The sequence below is a fragment of the Equus caballus genome, chromosome 12, assembly GCF_041296265.1.
Source record: "Equus caballus isolate H_3958 breed thoroughbred chromosome 12, TB-T2T, whole genome shotgun sequence".
NCBI lineage: Eukaryota > Metazoa > Chordata > Mammalia > Perissodactyla > Equidae > Equus > Equus caballus.
The window spans coordinates 30,258,625-30,276,459 of NC_091695.1; the positions used below are offsets into that span (position 1 = coordinate 30,258,625).

Here is a 17,835-nt window from a genome sequence, read left to right on the forward strand (position 1 = left end):
CGAATTAGTTGTTAAAAAGGAAACCCAAATGTTTGGCTAATCAATCTTTCAGAAGGACTGACTAAGCCAAGAAGCGCATTAAGCTTGTCATTACTCATCTCCTAACTAAGTGCTGCAGACCCATCACGAGAGTATAAGTGTGCACCCACTCGGTCCACCTGAAAGCACCACAGAGGCACCTGTTACGAGCAAGTAAAACGGCACCAAGACAGCCCAGAGGCCCCCGGAACCCACGTACCCTCCACTTTCCTAGGTGCCGCTTTCCTCCTTCACCTGCCGTGACACCCTCACTCAGCTCCCGAAGGAAAGGCTCTGACACCCTGGTCCCAACGCCAACACACCGGGACTAACAAGTTCAGTGTGACTCTAAGCTTTGTAACTCTCATCCGCCAAGGACAAAGTTCCAAAGGGGTCAACCTCCAGTCTTCCACCCCCTAAAACAGATTGGATTTACAAAACACAGGTGTTCTAATAAAGGTAGTGTGTAAAAATATTTTCTCTGTGAAATCCATCCTATTTGTCCACTAAATTTCATTAGGAAATTGGAAATATATGATGAAACCCATGGGAAATACACATTTAGCGAGAAATGGCTTAAGACGACAGGTCAGAAGGCACCACACAGCGGGGGGCAGATCAGTCATCGGAGAAGGCGAGTTTCACAGGGCAACTTAACAGGGGCACCCTCTGCCCGGGGAACACCACAGGGGCCCCCCCGTACCTGCAGGATAGTGGCCCTGGGCCTCCGTGCTTTCATAGACGGCCTCTGGGGCATGGGCCAGACCCTGCTGGCTATCGGCGTCCTGGTAGTCGGCGGCCTCGGTGCTGTACACGGGTTCCGGCTCGCTCACGGGGCCTCTGTAGCTCGGCTCGGCCTTGAACGGAGCCGCATCCTGGGGAAGAGCCAGGGAGACAGTTCACACGGGCCGGGCGGGTCGCTGCCACGGCCAAGGGAAACACACGGACCACTTCTCAGTCCAGCTGAGACCGAGCAAATGGACACGAAGAGGAGGCAACACCTGCCGACGTGTGCAGACGGCTTCGATTCTAACCGTGCTAAGTGTGTTCAGAGGGACCACGTGGCACTTCTTCCTGAATAACCCCCATCCTCACCGCCCCCCAGCGCCCGCAAATCCTGCAGGAACTGGAACCCGCACGGCTGTCACGAGCTGAGCGCTTCTCAGGCTGTCGCCTGGGGCAGGTCTGGCCTGTTTCTTTTTCAGGTCCCAGCCCTCCGACGGCCACCCAGCAGCTTCACAATGTCACCCCATCACACGGCCAGAGCTGGCAAGGCCGCGGACGGCCGGGTTCTGTCCTAACCAAGTCCTCTGGCGGAGGGGCGGGAGGGAGGGAGCACCAGGTCACGTGCAGGAGGAAATCACCAACTCCCTGGTCACAAGCACCGGGACTTCCAAGCTCGAACCCAAGTCCTGAACTCCTGATCATCAACGGTGGCTTTCACCAGTGTTTCCAACGAGGGTTCTCCTGAAGGCGCCCTCGGGAGCCAGAGGCGGCGGGGCATGGGGAGAAGCTCCAGGAAGGGCCGGCGCTCAGGCACCAGCTCTCGATGGAGGGTGAGCAGCACAGTGCATGCTGCCTGGGAGAGGTGCTATGAAGGCCACAGAGAGGGCACTCCACCTCCAGGCCAGGTACCAGGAGTCACTCAAGGGTTAAAGAGGGAGGGACAGAGCCAGAGGCTCCTTTTGGCAAGGTCCCCCTGGATTCAAAGGCAACGGACTGGAGGATTAAAGGCCAGGCCATGGTGTGGGGGCACGAGCTGGCTGCCCGTACCCTCAGCTTAGTCATGTGGGGGCACCGTGAGCAGGTGGGCGCTACGGCGGGCATCCCACACTGGCAACACCCTATTCTCCTATCTTCCAGCAATGCCACCTCTGCCCCACCCAGCACAGGGTTCCAGCAGGGCTGCTGATCTAGGACCCACCTCCCATCCCTGCCAGGGACAGCATGCCATCTTGGCCTTCTCAAGAACCAACTGCTCAGTGACGGGCCAGTAGTGGAACATGATGGGGGGGGTGGCTCAAGGTCCCCGTTTTCCATTGGATTACGAATTATAAGGCCACATCCAACACACCCGCCCAGAAGTCCAGAAGGACACGGCCGCCACACAGAGGGAACAGCAACACAAGGAGATGACCCTGGTGGTGATGAGACTGTGGACCTGAGGCCAGGCCTGCTGCCCTGGCCCACAGCTCTCCGCGCATCCTCGTCCCTTTATGCCTCAGCTGATATGAGTTAGTTCTCATCCCCTGCGACTCAATGATCTTTGAGGGCTAATGTCCAGGGAGAGAAGACGGGTGTGGGAACCAGGACAGTGGCCGCAGGGCCAGAGAAGGGATGGAATTCGGGGCTCAGCCGGGTATGGCCATGGACAGTGGTGGCAGGGGTGCTCCCGAGAGAGGGAGATGCGGAGACCCCGTGACGGAGCGAAGGAGAGCTGAGGCAGGCAGCTCAGTAACTCAGATCAGGAGAGAGCATGGGGATCCGTGTTAGCAGGCCCTGGGGACACAGGCAGGCACTAGGCACTGACGACACAACTGAGGAGAAAGGGCCAAGGACAGAGGCTCTGGAGCAGACACGTTCAAGAGGGGCTGAGGGAGGGGAGAGCTGCAGAGGGCTCCAGTGAAGCGAGGCCACGCGGGAGAGGCAGCTGGGTGCCGCCGGATGCGGATTCTAGAAGAGCGGGGTCAGCGCAAATGCAGCATGACCACGTGAGCTTCGGACCAGAAGCCATCCACTCGGTGTTCGGAGACCCCACTGGGGGGCTGCGGGCTGGCTGAGCAAGGGGGCCTCGTCCAGGAGCCCAGTGAGGACGGCCATTCTCGGTGAGAAGCAGGCCGTGTGCCCGGGAGCGTCCCCCAGCACCAGGAGGCTGCTCGCCAAGCCGCCCTCTGTGGATGGGCACCTAGCAGAGCTGAGGAGGGAGCCCACGCCGTCCGCGGTGGCGGCACTGCCCCAGGAGGGATGGCTTCAAGAAGCCAGAGACTCACTCACAAACAACGGAAGACCCACCTCATAGACGGGGCTCGAAGGCGGCCTCTCCTGTGCCGGCTGAGGAGCAGGGGACGCGGGCGGGGTCTGCTTCCCGGCTCTGGCCTGCTCCTGTGATCGACAGACACGCAGCACTCAGAACACGCCTAGGACACTCTGGGTCACCAGGCCGCCTCCGCGGCAACACGGCTCCGGCAGAAAGAGCAGAGAGGACCAAGCACGGAGACCGAACACCAGCAGGTCTTAAGGGAAGTTTGCTCTGAAGTGAAGGTCACGCAGTCAGTCAAGTATTCTCAAGAACTAGGACCTCGGTGGCCCGTAATACTCCTGCTGCCACCACATAAGCCACAGGATTTACTCACTGTGCAGTCGGCAAGGCAACAGTACCACTACCCAGCTACAACCCCCGTCCCACCCAAACCCAACTCAGACTTTTAAAATGGACAGAATGTATTCTGCACGTAGTACGGACATGAATCTTTGGGGCTCAGAGCGAGGACTGTCATGGACAGAATACGGCCCCTAAACAAGCTGACATCCCAGGCCCCAGATGCTGTGAACACGTGACCTCACAGGGCAGAAGGGACCGCAGATGCGACGAAGTTAGGCATCTGAGATGGGAGACAATCCGGGATTATCTGGGTTGGCCCATGTCATCACGGGGTCTTACAAGAGGGGGACAGCCATGTGAGAGAGAGAGCAAAGCAGAGGGTGCAACGCGGACGGCCCCAGAAACTGGAGAAGGCCAGGGAACGTCGTCCTCTCCAGCCTCCAGAACGGACGCAGCCCTGCTGACCTGTTAGGACTTCTGCCCTCCAGCACTAGAGACAGGAAATGAGTGTTGTTTTAAGCCACTAAACTTGTGGTCATTTGATCCAGCAGCTACAGGAACGAGTTCTGCCAGCTGGAAGGCTGGATTTTTCTCCAGGTTTCAGACGAGGAGACTGAGCTCCCGGAGAGGGTAAGTCACACACCCAGGGACGCATGCCGGCGAGGGGCAGAAGTGGAATCTGAGCCCTCTCCTCCCCACCCCCCAGGAGAGTCCCAGCACCACAAGTCACTTGGATGCACCCACAAGTACTTGAGGCAGCAGAGCGCCTCCTCGAAGGGGCTGTGCCTGGGCTGGGCGGCCGGGCTGAAGGTGGGCTTGCAGAGAGACCGGGAACTGCAGAGGCACAGGGCCACGGATTCGTCTATGAATCACTTCTAGAAACATGTCTCCAGGCCACGGGCTCTAGGACAGCCCCTCTCAAAGGTGGCAGGGTATAGGCAGACTCCTTCCCAGAGGCGGGCTTCCAGGATCTGAGAGTCAGGCGTACGGGACCCAAGTCAAACTCTCCTCGCCTGCCAGGAGGGAGCACTCAGAAGACATGTGCTGTCGGGGAGCCGAGTGCTCCAGCGCCCTTCCACAGCCCAGGGGGTTCTGCTGGGAGCAGTACTGTGCCGACGGAGACTCGCTCTCACTGGGGAGGAGGAAGAGAGCAGACGGGTGGCAGGGGCTGGGGACAGAGAAGGACAACACACCCGAAGAGACAGCAGGAGAACCTCAAAAGGAGAGAGGTTAGGTGACGATGATCAAAAGTTTTCTTCTTCTCAAGCAGCCCATCCCTTCTGCATCTTGTGGATGCTGAGGCGACTTAGATAGCAGGGGTCAAACTTCTAAGGCAAAAAATGAGGAGGGCACTATTTGAAAAGAAGACCAAGATAGCAGGAAAAAATGCCTTGTAGTCTGTGAGCGTGTGATCTGCAATGAAAGAAAGCTAACTTACAAGCAGCTTACTAAAAACTTGAAGGAGACATGTCTAAAAGTTTTCCAGCAATTAAGGAATAGTAAATGGTAACCGTAAAACTGGCTCTTATTCCGACTTCGCCGCACGTGGTAAGACAGCAGGGCTTATTTAACTCACGTCCTCCGCGTCGGCATTTTCTGTCTATTGCATGTTAATTTCCTCGATTATCCACGTTCTCAACATTCCCCCCCATGATTTCGGGCAGAACGTCCACAGAGTTAAACACACCTTTACGGTTTATCAATGTTGCATGCATGACTTCAGACTCTACCTCGTCACTACCCCAAAAAGAGTCATGATGAGTGTCTCCACCCCCATTTCATGGACCAGAACATGAGGCACAGAACAGCGAGCTCATCTGTCACGGGTCGCCCAGTTGGTAGGCGAGAACGTAGGGACCTGAGCCTTCAGACACCAGCCCCCCTAGGACAGGTTGAGGAAGGAGGAGCCCACCCCTCCGGCTCACCTCCCAGGCTCCCGCTCCTACCTTCTCTGGTGGGAAACACTACAAACACTCACAGGAAAAGGCAGCAGACCCAGGCTGCAGACCCCTGGACTAGAAGAGGCCCTCACACGAGCAATCACCTGAAAGGACAGACTGCGGCAGCCTGCACCAGGCCCAAGGAGGAGAAGGAGCGAAGGAGAGAGTGCCTACTCCAGCTCACGCACAGGCGCTACAACACATCCCTCGGGTCACAGCCAGGGCCGACCGCATCCAGGGGCACCAGCGAGCGTGTCTGAGCAGCAGGTGCCACAGGACCCTCCCAGAACGCGGTTCCAGCAGCGAGAAGGGCCCTCGCACACGTGCAGTTAACCCAGCTCTACTTTGGGAGGCACCCACCAAAGCAGATCCCCACGGCCGGAGAGCACAACACGCAGTGTGGGAAAGCTGCCTCTGACCCTCTGCAGGAATAAAGAGGATCTTCCCTCAAAAGGCAAGTCAATTTCTTTCCTGAAAATACACAGAAACGACTCTGCTCCCCATTCAGCTCCATCTCTCCACTCATGCTCCATCTGCTCCCGGTGCACATTCTGCCAACTACCCTTTTTTTTGAGGAAGATTAGCCCTGAGCTAACATCGGCCACCAATCCTCCTCGTTTTGCTGAGGAAGACTGGCCCTGAGCGCACATCCGTGCCCATCTTCCTCCACTTTATATGTGGGACGCCTGCCACAGCATGGCTTGCCAAGTGGTGCCATGTCTGCACCCGGGATCTGAACCAGCAAACCCCAGGCTGCCGAAGCAGAACGTGCGAACTCAACTGCTGTGCTACTGGGCCAGCCCCCCAACTACCCTTTGCCCTGAGCATTTTCCTGGGACAACCAAAGAGCGTGGAATTTCCTCCTGGAAAAACCACAGTGCCGGTAGGGGGTCCGCCAGGACTCACCTGCTTCGACCGGGACAGTCTTCTGATACGTGGAGGCCACCTTGGCGACATCCTCAAGGGTTGAAGCATTCTACCGAGACAGGAAAGGAACATCAGGAAGGCACTGTTCTCTGCTCCTCACACCCCGTGACGGCTGCCACCTCACCCAGACGGCAAAGCCTGCCCTCGACCTTCCCAAAGAGCCCACCGGGGAGCCCAAAGCTTTCGTATCTCCTTCTCTGTTCTGCAAGTTAACCGAGGCATGAAAAGGGTTACGACACACACTTGCTGGTGACGACGTGGGTCAGCGTGAGAAGAAAAAGTACACGCGTGAGGAGGGATGGACAGGCGGAGCACAGAGGATTTCTAGGGCAGTGAAAATACTCTGTAGGGCAGTGCAAGAGGGACACATGTCCTTACGCACGTGTGCAAAGCCACAGAACGTCCAGCACCAAGAGTGGACGCTAAAGTCAACCGTGGACTCTGGTGACGACGACCTGTCAGCGCAGGCTCGCGGACTGTACCCAACGTCCCAGCTGGCGGAGGATGCTGATGGTGGCGGAGGTTGTGCATGGTGGGGGCGGGGGGCATATGGGAAATCTCTGTACCATCCTCTCAAATTTGCTAAAACTGCTCCAAAAAAAAAGAGTAGGAAAAAACCCAAAAGCATATCTACACCTGCGCAATCAGAAACCAGGTGCGGGTTCTGCACTAGCCCTCGCCCCGGGAGGGGACACAGTGCCACAAGCCTCGCCTGGCCTGACCGTCCACATCCCCCACAAGCGTGAGTACGGGGGCCCATTTCTGTCAGACGACACTTTGAGCGACAGCTGCTCCTTCAAGGCTGATGCTGACGCAGACACTGATGCAGACAGGCTCTGGGAACCACGGGCCATCCTCAGTTTCTTCGTGAGCAACCACTTCCCAGTGACACACCTGGGGCGTGCGACAGTCACTGCCTTCCTGACACAAATCAGGGGAGCAGGGCCCCGAGGACGTGGACCTGAAGTTAGCGGGCACTGTCTGAGGGTGACTGTGAGTGGCAGCTCCCTCCCGTCCAGGCACAGGCTGAGCCCTGCGCGGAGTGCCGCACTCACGGGCCAGGCCCCCACCCTCCCCCAGAGCCCCGTTCTCCCTCCACAGCCACCCCGCTCGGCCAGAGCACGGCTGTCCGCCCACCCGTCTGCCATGCCCAGCCACAGCCAGCCTGAGAGCCCGGCACCCAGGCCACCCTGGCCCCCCTGCCCCCCTCTCCGAGTGCGACCGCTCAGCTGCCCTGACCAAGCGCTCTCCCTTCCCAGACCACCCGCCCACCAGACCGGGCCTCTGCCACCTCTCTCCAGAACAATCTCTTCTCACACTCACTCCCTGCCCTGCCCCCCACCTCCGGATGTCCCATCAGGCTCCTGCCTGCCCTGTGGCTTCAGGGGTAGGGGCGTCAGCACCCTCCCCATGGGCCCCTCCTGTCGCCCCCATCTGCCCAGCCCAGCCAGTTCTCCAGCACGCTGCCCAGAGCCAGTTCTCTGCCGTCACCTGGGGGCTTCCAGCAAACACGGCCCCCAACCTCTCATTCTCACTTGCAGCGTCCCCACCACACCGCGCCCGACCTCCTCCACAGCACGCCCCCATCACCAAGACCCGCTTGCCGACTAGAAGCTTCTCCCTCTCACCGCCCTCCTCTACGCGGCGCCTGCTCCTCCCTCCCCTCGGTCCAGCCTGGCAACTCAAGGTCACGACCTCTCCCAGGTCCCACCTGCTGGACACCCCTCAACCCGTTTCCATCCCCTATAGGGACTTCACACCCGAATCCCTCCACACGCAGCTCACTGGGACCCCGCGCAGCTCCCTCACCTTCCTAAGCCTCAGGCCGCCAACCGCACAACACGGACGCCGTCACACCACCAACAGGAACCACAGTCACCGTCAGACACAGGCTCACCCAACCTCTGCGCCAAGCCACCACGCTGCCTCGGTCGCAGGCCCCCTCGTCAGCCTCTACCGTCCACGGCTGCGTCTCAGTGACCCCACATTCTCCACCAGCACCACCTCACGGTCTCCCTCCACATGCCTGTCTACGGCCTGGGCTCCCCTACACGTTCTGGTCTCTTCCATCTTAAACAGAACCATCCCCTCGGCTGACCGCTGCCCAGCTCACAGGACCACAGTGGGCGGAGCGGGCCCAAGCTTGCCGACTCTACGACTGACCCTCCCCACACGGTGCGGGTCCCTGCAGGCCAGCTTCCCCCAACCTGCCCCCCAACACCCACAACAATGCCCTCACCAGGACTCCCGGGGCTACCACGTTGCTCGCCCAGACGTCGCCCCCACCAGCAGCACTGCTGGGCACAGGTGACCCCCCTGCCCCAAAGCTGTTTACCCTCAGACCAGCACCACCAGACCCTGTGGGCTCCCCCCACCTTGCTGGGTGCACTTCCCAGTCTCCTCTACCAGCCTGACTGCTGCCATCCCCAGGTGTGTCCCTGGGCCCGCTCACCACTCTGCAGGCTCTCCTCGCCTCCGACTTGACCCCGGCTCCGTCCACATCTGTGCAGTGGCCGTCTGCCTCTGGTCCAGCCGCACTCTCGTCCACCTGCCCTGCTGGGTAGCCCACCCCGGACACACCCACAGCCGACTCAGCTACCCACCCCTGCTCCTCCCAGGCGCCCCAGCTCAGCAGAGGCCCACCGCCCACCTGGGGCAGTCCTGCCTGCCCCTGTCAGCCCTTAAAGCCGGGGGCTTTACCTCCCGCCTCGCTGAGGTCAGTGCCGCTCTCCCTCTGCCACGAGCCCCTGCCCGAGCCAGCACCGCACCCTGCTCACACCGCTGAAGCCACCTCCTAACTAGGGCCACAGCCTCGCTGCTTCTCCGCAATCCACTTCCACACTGTGACCAGGGTCTTCTCAACGCAGATCCCGTTGGTGTCACTTGCCTGCCAAACCCTTCGAGGGCCACTCAGGACTCATCTGATGAAGAACGAAACCTGACGTACGTAGTCTGCAGGGCTCCCCGAGATGGTCCCTCCCAGCTCCTCACCCCTCGGCCCTCCTCTGCAGTGAGACCCTAACAGTCTTTGCGGCGTCACCCCCACCCCCGCACACACGCTATGCCCCTGCTCTCCAGGCTCCTGGCCCATCTTCCCGGCATGCTCCACCCGTCAAAGCTGAGCCCAGCCTCTCACTTCCCCAGGACCCTTCTGGCCCCTCAGCCTGAGCCCTGGGCCTGCCACATGCTCCCAGGGCCCATGCGTGGTCACGTGGTGGAGCCCCTGGGTGACGGCCTCTGTGTGGTCAGCTGTGAGCCTGACAGCAGCAGAACTCCGTGAGGACTGGCCCTGCTCTCCTTGACCACAGGCCGGGCACAGGACCAGGCAGGACGGCCTCCGTCTTTGCTCAGGAGATACAAGCCACACGTGTCCTCGTGTGGACAACTCCACACCTGCTCTAAGTGTAGACTCTGCTATGGCTGGACCGTACGCTAGAAAAACGGCCGTCTGATACACTTAAGACTGACTCTCAGAGATCCGACACCGTGTGACAAAGTCCCCAGTGAGAAACAAGCGTGTTCCCCCGGGACACCCGTGGGAGGCGGTGCTGTGGGCAGGACCTGCCTCTAGACGGTCCCTGTCCCGTGGACCTTCCACCATGAACCATGATACAGATGTTCTAGACCCGCGCGCTCCCAGAGCCGCCGCCGCCATGCGTGCCTACTGAGCTCCTGACATGGACAGTGTGACCAAGGAGCTCAATTTCCAGCCGGTTTACCGCTAACTACTTTGGATTCAAACAGCCACACGTCCTCAAGGGTCTCGTGTTGGCCCCAGAGCCTAATGCCTGGCTTCCAAAGGTGGCCCCGCCACTTGCTGCTATGCTGAGGCCAAGCACTGAGCCTGCCTGGCCAGGGACCCCCAAATGCAAAAGGGGACAGGGACAGTCTCTCCCCCACAGCACGACCATGTGGGGTACCGGAGAGGATGTCCGTGACCGGTAGACGAGGCCTGGCATACAGGTCAGCAATCGGCACCATCAGTGATGACACGTGCCCGACTTAAACGTTCGTGCTTCTGAAAACCTGAGCCACACCCCACCCCAGACCATCCACGGAGCCGTGCGCTGACACACCAAGAGCTCCACGAATTCCCGGACCTCCTAAATTCCCGAACACGGCAGCAGAAGACACTCAGGCCTGGATCTGGAATCCTTACCTTGTCCATCCGGTCCTTCTGGACCCCGTACTTTCCGCCGAATCCTTTGGAATAGTCTGCAAAGTGGCACAACACAACACTTACACTTAGGCTGAGGACCAGCGAGGTGCCCGGGGCAGAGGCATGCAAACAGATCCAGAAACAGCCCAAGAAGACGCACCCCGAGCAGAAAGAGACCAGAACCGCACCCCGCGCGGTCCTCACTTGCAAGCTGAGTTGGTTTCTACCTGTGGTGTTCAGCACACAGGCGGGGGAGAAGCAGAAAAGGGGTGTGCGCATGCATCCCGCGCTCTCCTGAGGGACAGAGGGTGCCGTGTGGGCTGGCAGGCAGTGAGCCGAGGGCCCAGCACAGGCGCGGGGCAGCGTGCCACTCCAACAGCACAGTCCTCCACCTGGCACCGCTCCCTCCCTACTAGGACTAGGCAGAGGCTCGAGGCAGCTGTTTTCTTGCTTTTTAAAAGAAAAAAAAAAATTCCATGGGGAAATTCTACCAGCCAACTCTTAGGACGTAGCAACACAGATCTCCGTGACAGTCACACCGTCACACGGCCTTAAGGCCACGCAGAGCCAAGGCCGTCTCCGCGCAGGCTGCCGGATCAGCACCGGATCAGGTGCGTCCGCCGTCCCTCGCCTGAACACGGCCGTGTGTTCCCAACCAGGGGACGGAGCCTACGCTCTGCCCTGGCAAGGAGGACCGTCCTTGTCTTCCGCTCGTGTGTCCAGGTTCTAACGGCCAAGTCCGAATTTGGACAGCAATTAAATAACTGCTCTAAGGAGAAATGTGTTCACCGTGTGGACTCCCAACAGATACACCTAGAAATTTCCTGTGTCTTCTTAGCTTCCTGTACATACCGTTTAGCTCTGTGTGGGGAAGTTATACGCAGGTGGTGTCGTCAAAAAAACCAAAACAAACGAAAAACACCTCCCACCCCTGGTCAAAAAAACACCACCACGATGAAACAGAGACCACACAGAACACGGCTGCCCCTGCCCCTGCCCCCCGGTGACCCGCGCCTCTGGCTGAACTAAACATGGTTCTCCCCGTCTCAGAGGCAGTCAGGTGGCTTACTCAGTAGGTAAGTCACGGTCAACAGCAAGAGCTCCAGCAGAAGGCTGCTGGGAGACCAGGGACACCCCGCTCCAGGATGGAGCCACGTTATGGGTTTAGGGCAACACACCCTGCAAACTACGGCCATGTCTTGCCAAGCACAAACCCCATGGTGCCAGGGAACAAGTGAATGGGGGTGGGAGGAGTGCAGGCGACCATGGCTCCAGCATACACCTGGGTTTCAACGCCCGAGTGCCCCTCGAGGGCACAGAGGGTGCTGGCAAGGCTGAGGCTGGAAGTCTGTGCTAGAAGTGGCCGCACTGGAGGGGAGGCGGGGGCGGGGGGTGGTGAGCAACGGTGCCTTGCTGGGACTCGTGCTTGGCCAGCCTCTCCTTGTAATCAAACCCCACAGCACAGGAGTCCTGCCTCTCGGGCTGAACACCAAATCTGCCTCCGAAACCAGTCTTATAACCTGGAAACCCACAAGCAACAGTGAAGAAAACCGAGAGAGGAAACACAGTTCGGTTAGAATCGTGGGAGCATGGGCAAGAATCAAGTACATCGTTTAGAGAAAGGAAAAGCTCTGCCAGGCTCAGGGGCTGCAGAGCCAGCTCGCAGGCTCAGCAACAGTCAAAACTGGGCTCAAAGGTTAGAGGGCAAACTCAAACTCTTAACACTCCAGCCAAGATCAGAGACCGGGTTAGGAAATGTATTTCAAGTAATTCGGGAAAGCCACTCCATGCTTTGAGGTTTCTTTCTAGGTCCTACCCACGCTGCAGACAAGAGAACGCATCTCTGCGCATGTGAAGAAAGAGACACGTTATACACGAGGTTACTGCACGGCAACGCGTACCAGCCCCACCTCCATCTGTGCTGGCTGAAAGGACGGGGTGAGTCTGGGGCTCACTCAGAGGTCTCCCGTCCCCACGTGCTACTTTCCCAGGGACATGGTTCTGTCGTGGAAAGCACACACTCCCGGGCAGAGAGGAGGCATCCCCTTCCACAGCCTACAGCACGCTTTATCAGCACCAATTCATGGACTGGATCGCTGTCGGCCCTCTGGCCGCCCGCTGAGGGCAGAAAACAGCATTCCCAGAGCTGCTGCAGGCAGTGACCGGCGCTCCAGAAGCCCAGTGACATGGGGCCTTCTCGCGGGAGCCCTCCCGTGGGAGGGGACGGGGGTTCCTCACTCCTCTAGCTGAAGGGCTGTCTCAAATCACGGGAGGGCTACGACAACCTCCCACACTGAAGACACAACACCACTGCTACAGAGACACGGCAAAAACACAGCACAGTGACGGACCTGGGAAGGGAAATAAACTCGGGAAACGATCCCAAGTAGGAGATTCAAAATGAAGGTACCTTTTTGGGATTCGTGCAGCTGCAATTTCTCCTGGTGATCCCGGCCAAGAGCACATTTGTCTTGTCTGTCTGTCTGCACACCAAATTTTCCGTCAAACCCTTTCACGTAGTCTAATGGATTAGAAAAAGGACACAAACTGGTATTAACGGATAGCCCGGGCAACAGAGAGAAAACATGTTTTTCAATGCACGTCAATACACACAATTCGCTCAATTCATCCCTTCTCTCTCAGATCTTCGGTAAAACTTTAGGTAACACTCATCAAGAGGCCCTCCTCATACAGCGTCTGGAAACTGACCCCATCTGTAATCCCAGCGTTCCGAATAAACGCAGACGGGACCCCACAGAAGCAGCGCCAAGCGATGCAGCTTAAGCAGCAACCGGAGCCCCACAGTCCCACCACTTACACACGCGACACTATTAGCACAAGCGGCACTGCTGGGGTGTCAGAGCCAAAACAACTGGCAAGAGTCGATCTCTCATGTAACAGCTGTGTTTCTGCTTTGCTGTTTTAAAGCTGGCTGCTTAACTGAGAGATGTCCGTATTAAGGGCTGCTGGTTACGCTCCGTCTCTGCCTGCTGCTCTGGTTACCACCCGTCCCGTTAACGGTCACCGGCTGGAGAGCTGGTAAGATGCAGGCACCTGTCTGGGACTCGTGCTTCTCCGTTTTGCCTTGATACTCAAAGCCGACGGCACTTTTATCCACCTTGTCCTTGTCGATACCGTACTTGCCACCGAAGCCTTCGGAGTAATCTAAAAACAAGGAAAGCAGTTTACAGGCCAGCAACACAACCAGCGAGCAAGCTGTGGATTCCAGCAGGCTTCAAGAAAGTACTTTTAACACTCAATTAAAAAAAATATAAACCAAAAATCTTTTAAGCTCACTATAAGATCACTGATACAGAAAATACCTAAAAGTCTTGCTCATATGTAATAACAGGACTAGGAAGAGTCCTATAAAGACAGCAGATTTATAACTGTAGCATCTTTCCTTCATTCCAAAAGACAGCATGGAGTAACAGTTTATTACAAAGCTTCTGGATCAGCACGAGCCGAGCAGCCGGCTTTTAATGGGTCCCTCTGCTTCATGGACCAGCACAAGGAGAGGCATGCAGGGGTGCCTGCAAAGACAGGATAAACCTGGAACGCCCTCCAGAAACACACGCCCTCCAGAAACGCCAGTGGAATGGTTCCCTCTGCACTAAAGGAGGACTCCATCGTGGGCACGTCAACGCACGAGCGCGCGGAGCAAACCCATTCCGCAAAGGCCTGGGGCTGCCGAGGAGCCTGCCTGCCCAGGCACTTGGGGCTGTGCCCCCGACCTCCCAGAGTGGCATTTCCTCTGCCCCAGAGGCCTCTTGGGGAGAAAGTCAGTGCAGACTGCAAGGCATCCAGCAGCAGGTCCTGAGGAACTGGGTGCGCGTGGGGCAGAGGAGCACAGGTCTGCTCCAAGGAGGGAGGGAGAGAAGGCAGTGACAGCGACCCCGTGCCGCAGGCCACCTGCTGTAACGGAAGTGACGCCTGCGGCAAAGGGACACTGGGCTGGCCCACGGCCAGCTCCTCGCAGAAACGCCAAGCCAGTGGGGTTTCCAGTGCTGGGTTTTGGTTTTGTTCTTTAAAGAAACCTGGGATTTTTTTAAATACGTGAGCTCTCAGTTTTTATATGTTGGCAATCGTTTTAAAAAATCTAAATGTACAGGCCAAACAAAACAATGAGGAGAACCAACCGTTCGTGGCCTCTGCAGGAGGGGCTGAATCTAACGCCCTCCACCTACAGCCCTCGCTGGGTGACGGCAGTAAGTGACCCGCGAGGCCGCCACAGCAAAGGAGGCCAGCACGGCTTCTGAGGACAATCTGGCAATCTATCGAAATTTTAATTCAGTGTTCTCTGACCCAATTATATTTCTAGGAATTTACTCTTGAATAACCACTTAGGTACATAAGACACAGGGATAAGAATACTCATGCAGTCGACTTGTAACATCGAAAATTGAAAACAACCTAACTTGTACATTCCACAGAGGAATGGTTACGTAGACTACGGGATCTTCCCACCACAAGGACTGAGCAGTCACCAAAAACGCGACAGACCCCTACGCTGACCTGAACGGAACAACAACGGCCAAACGTTTGAGTTAAAAAACCGTGTAACTATAACGTGACCCGCCGTACACAGGGGAAACGCCCCAGTGCGCATGTCTGTAAGCGTGTGGGAAGCAGCGGCGAGGGGGCAGGCCGCGCGGTGGACCGGCTGCGGGGCGCCGCCCGGGCGGACCTTTCTGCGACTCGTGCTTCTCCGTCTTGCCCTGGTAGTCGAAGCCCACGGCGCTCTTGTCCACCCGGTCGGCCTGCACGCCATACTTGCCGCCGAAGCCGCTGGAGTAGTCTGTGGAGACACGCAGCAGTCGGCATGGGAGCAGATATGAGCTAACCCGGCGCTTGGTTGAACCAGAACAGAAACGACTCGCGGTGTGACTCAGCAAGAGATCAAGCACACATTCTAAAACACACGAGCAACCCACTATCACCCACGCGTGACGCTCGACTCAGTCTACAGCGTCCCTTTCACCTGTTAGGGGCACTTCGTTCCTGATGGCAGATGTGAACTGCGTTCCCACCTCGGAAGTTCACCGTTCAGACACTTTCTGAGCACCGACTGCACGGCAGCGAGCAAAGGTCTGAATCACCACTTACATACACTCAAAAGTGTTTCAAGAATAAGTCTAACAAGATGCTTCCACTACAAGTCAGCTGTGGGGCGGGAACGGGGTGGGGGTAACTTCCAGTTCCTGGGGGGCAGAGGATCAAAACCAACTCTGCATCCCTTTGGCTCCTTCTTCCAGCGGGTCTGAAAGTTGCCTCTAGGACTCTGCCCGGCTCCCTGAGCATCTGGGAGCACTTTTCCAACCAGAGGAGAGTCAGGACTGCGCCAGGGGCTCAGCCGCGCTCAGCCACGGGCAGGGGGGCCCACGGACCCACAGCCCTGGGATCTCAGCCCTCGCCAGCCGCCAGCCGGCGCCCCGCTGAATCCCGCGGTCAGGGCCTGGGGGATTAGCCAGGCAGAGCGCCGCGGGGCCCAGGCAGCCCCGCGCCAAGCGGAGCGCCCGGGGAGGGCGCACTCAGTGGGGATGCCGCCAGCGCTGTGATCAGAGGGAAACGGAACCCCCCCCATCCCACCCCCGCCCCCAGGCCCGACACGTCCACAGACCGCGGGCGGAGGAAGCCCCGCACCCGCTCCAGGGAGGCCGCCCGCGGAGATCAAGTTCCTGGTGCCACACTCAGGCGATTCCAACAGAGGAACCAAAAACCCAGAAGCACCTTTCTGCTGATTTCCAACACAGCCAGAAGAGGGATGGCTCCAAATTTAGAGCCTCTCGGCCGTCTGCAGCTGCGCGTGTCGCTGCATTTCCAGTGACCTGATTGCTAAACCTCCCTGTAGGTGCGGGCCTGGCCGCAGGAGCCGCGGCTGTGACGGCCCCGCCCGGGCGCCAGGGAGACCCCGGCCCCTCTCGGTCCTTCCCCGCAGGGCCCCACTCCTACCTCGCCCCGCTTGGACCCAAACCCCTCCCCGTCGGCCCTCCATCCCCTTCCCCTAAACCCCAGGGCCCTGATCCCGTCGCCCCCGATCCCGGACCCCTCCCCGCAGGGCCCCTCTCCTACCTCGCCCCGCTTGGACCCCAGCCCCTTCCCCTCGGCCCTCCACGCCCCTCCCCTAAACCCCTGGGCCCTGAGCCCCTCCCCCCGGATCACACCCCCTCCCAGCATGGCCTCTCTCGCACCTCGCCCCCCTCCCACCCTCGGACCCTCCACTCTCTCTTCTCCTAGCCCCCGGGTCCCGGGCACCCTCTCAGACCCCAGACCCCAGACCCCAGACCCCCTCCCCGTCTGGCCCTCTCCTCCCCTTCCTCCCTGCAGCCCCGGCCCCTCTCCTTCGGACCCCTAAACCTCAGAACTGCCCCTTCCTCCCCGACACCAGGCCCTCCCCACCGCTCGGCGCCCCGCCCCTCACCCCGCGGCCCCCCGGCCCCCACCCCTCGGCCCCCGGCCCCGGCTCCCCGGCCTGGGGAAGCCTCGCCCGCGCTCCCCCCGCGGCCGACCCGAAACCGCGAGCGGAAGAGCGGCTAGACCGCTGCGGCCGCCGCTTCCTTCCCTTTTCTGGGCCCGGGGGCGCCCCAGGAGCGCCGCGGAGGGGCCGGCCCCCCCCGCCCGGCGGAAGCCGCGCTCGCTCACCGCCGCCTGGCTCCGTCCGGACCCACTCGACTCCGACTCCGGCTCCGGCCCCGGCCCCGGCCCCGGCCCCGGCCCCGGCCCCGGCCCCGGCCCCTGCCGCTCCGCGCCCGCCGCTCCCAGGCGCCCTGCTCCACTTCCGGTTCCTCGGGCGGGGGCGGGGCCTCATCCGGGTCCCGACGAGGCCCCGCCCCTCCCCGGCACGTCGCGCCCCTCGCCCGGCCGCCTCCCTCGCGCGCGTGCGCGGGCAGCGCGGGCCGAGCTCCGCCGGGGTGCGAGCCTGCAAAGCACGCGTGGAAACAGTCTGTTCCTACACGCAGAGTCAATGTACGGAGCGAAGGCTCCAGAAGGAGGTTTCTTTTCTCTTTTTTGAGAAAGATTAGCCCTGAGCTAACATCTGCCACCAATCCTCCTCTTTTTGCTGAGGAAGACTGGCCCTGAGCTCACATCCGTGCCCGTCTTCCTCTACTTTATATGTGGGATGCTTGCCACAGCATGGCATGCCAAGCGGTGCCATGTCCGCACCCGGGATCCGAACCAGCAAACCCCAGGCCTCCGAAGCACAATGTGCGAACTTAACTGCTGCGCCACCGGGCCGGCCCCCAGAAGGCGGTTTCTTGACTGAGTGACTGGGAAGAATGAGGGGTTTGTAGGCTTAATGAGGAAGTCAGAACTGGAAGGAGGGGAACTAACACTGGGGAGGCAGCCTGCGGGCCACGTGGCTTCTGCCCCTCAGGAGAGTGTGTGGCCCAGACCAGCTGGCCACATAGCGATTGTGGATACAAGGTAATCCTTTTAATACAGGATGGTTCATTTTTCCCTGGAAACAG

The 17,835-nt window shown here is 59.3% G+C and overlaps 2 protein-coding genes across 15 annotated transcripts in view; both read right to left on the reverse strand.

Annotated features, from left to right (window-relative positions):
- LOC138916657 (liprin-alpha-1-like) overlaps nucleotides 1-6,980 on the reverse strand; it is a 102,171-nt gene extending 95,191 nt beyond the window's left edge. For 5 of the 11 annotated variants that reach the window (XR_011423961.1, XM_070229723.1, XM_070229716.1 and 2 more), the window contains exons 1-2: nucleotides 6,590-6,980; nucleotides 6,187-6,256 (exon numbers count right to left, since the gene is read on the reverse strand). Coding sequence is in view for 7 of the 11 variants with exons in the window: in XM_070229723.1 (XP_070085824.1) it covers nucleotides 6,187-6,256; nucleotides 6,590-6,756 (237 nt within the window). In the remaining 4 variants the exon portion in view is untranslated. Of the gene's footprint in view, nucleotides 1-721; nucleotides 894-3,030; nucleotides 3,389-6,186; nucleotides 6,257-6,589 lie in introns of those variants that run through there. The other 6 variants (XR_011423960.1, XR_011423958.1, XR_011423959.1 and 3 more) reach the window with 4 other exon arrangements.
- Nucleotides 6,981-7,125: 145 nt separating this feature from the next.
- On the reverse strand, nucleotides 7,126-17,189 carry LOC138916660 (src substrate cortactin-like). 4 transcript variants are annotated; one of them, XM_070229725.1, is made up of 6 exons: nucleotides 17,009-17,189; nucleotides 15,054-15,164; nucleotides 13,421-13,531; nucleotides 12,777-12,887; nucleotides 10,367-10,422; nucleotides 7,126-8,763 (listed from the first exon to the last, which is right to left on the reverse strand). In XM_070229725.1, the coding sequence occupies exons 1-6, from the start codon at nucleotides 17,172-17,174 to the stop codon at nucleotides 8,656-8,658; spliced, it is 663 nt and encodes a 220-aa protein (XP_070085826.1). In that variant the 5' UTR covers nucleotides 17,175-17,189; the 3' UTR covers nucleotides 7,126-8,655. The 4 variants fall into 4 exon arrangements, 3 of the variants coding, with proteins under 3 accessions (XP_070085826.1, XP_070085825.1, XP_070085827.1); XR_011423962.1 differs by having other exon boundaries at nucleotides 8,644-8,763; nucleotides 8,908-10,422; XM_070229724.1 differs by lacking the exon at nucleotides 7,126-8,763 and having other exon boundaries at nucleotides 10,306-11,886.
- Between the last annotated feature and the right edge of the window lie 646 nt (nucleotides 17,190-17,835).

Coding starts and splice junctions, on each gene's coding strand:
- LOC138916660 (XM_070229724.1), bottom strand. CDS start 17,174: ATGAGGCCCCGCCCCCGCCCGAGGAACCGGAAGTGGAGCAGGGCGCCT. Junction 15,165..17,008: donor CCGGACGGAGCCAGGCGGCG/GTGAGCGAGCGC, acceptor GTGTCTCCACAG/ACTACTCCAGCGGCTTCGGC. Junction 12,888..13,420: donor GAAGCACGAGTCCCAGACAG/GTGCCTGCATCT, acceptor CTAATCCATTAG/ACTACGTGAAAGGGTTTGAC.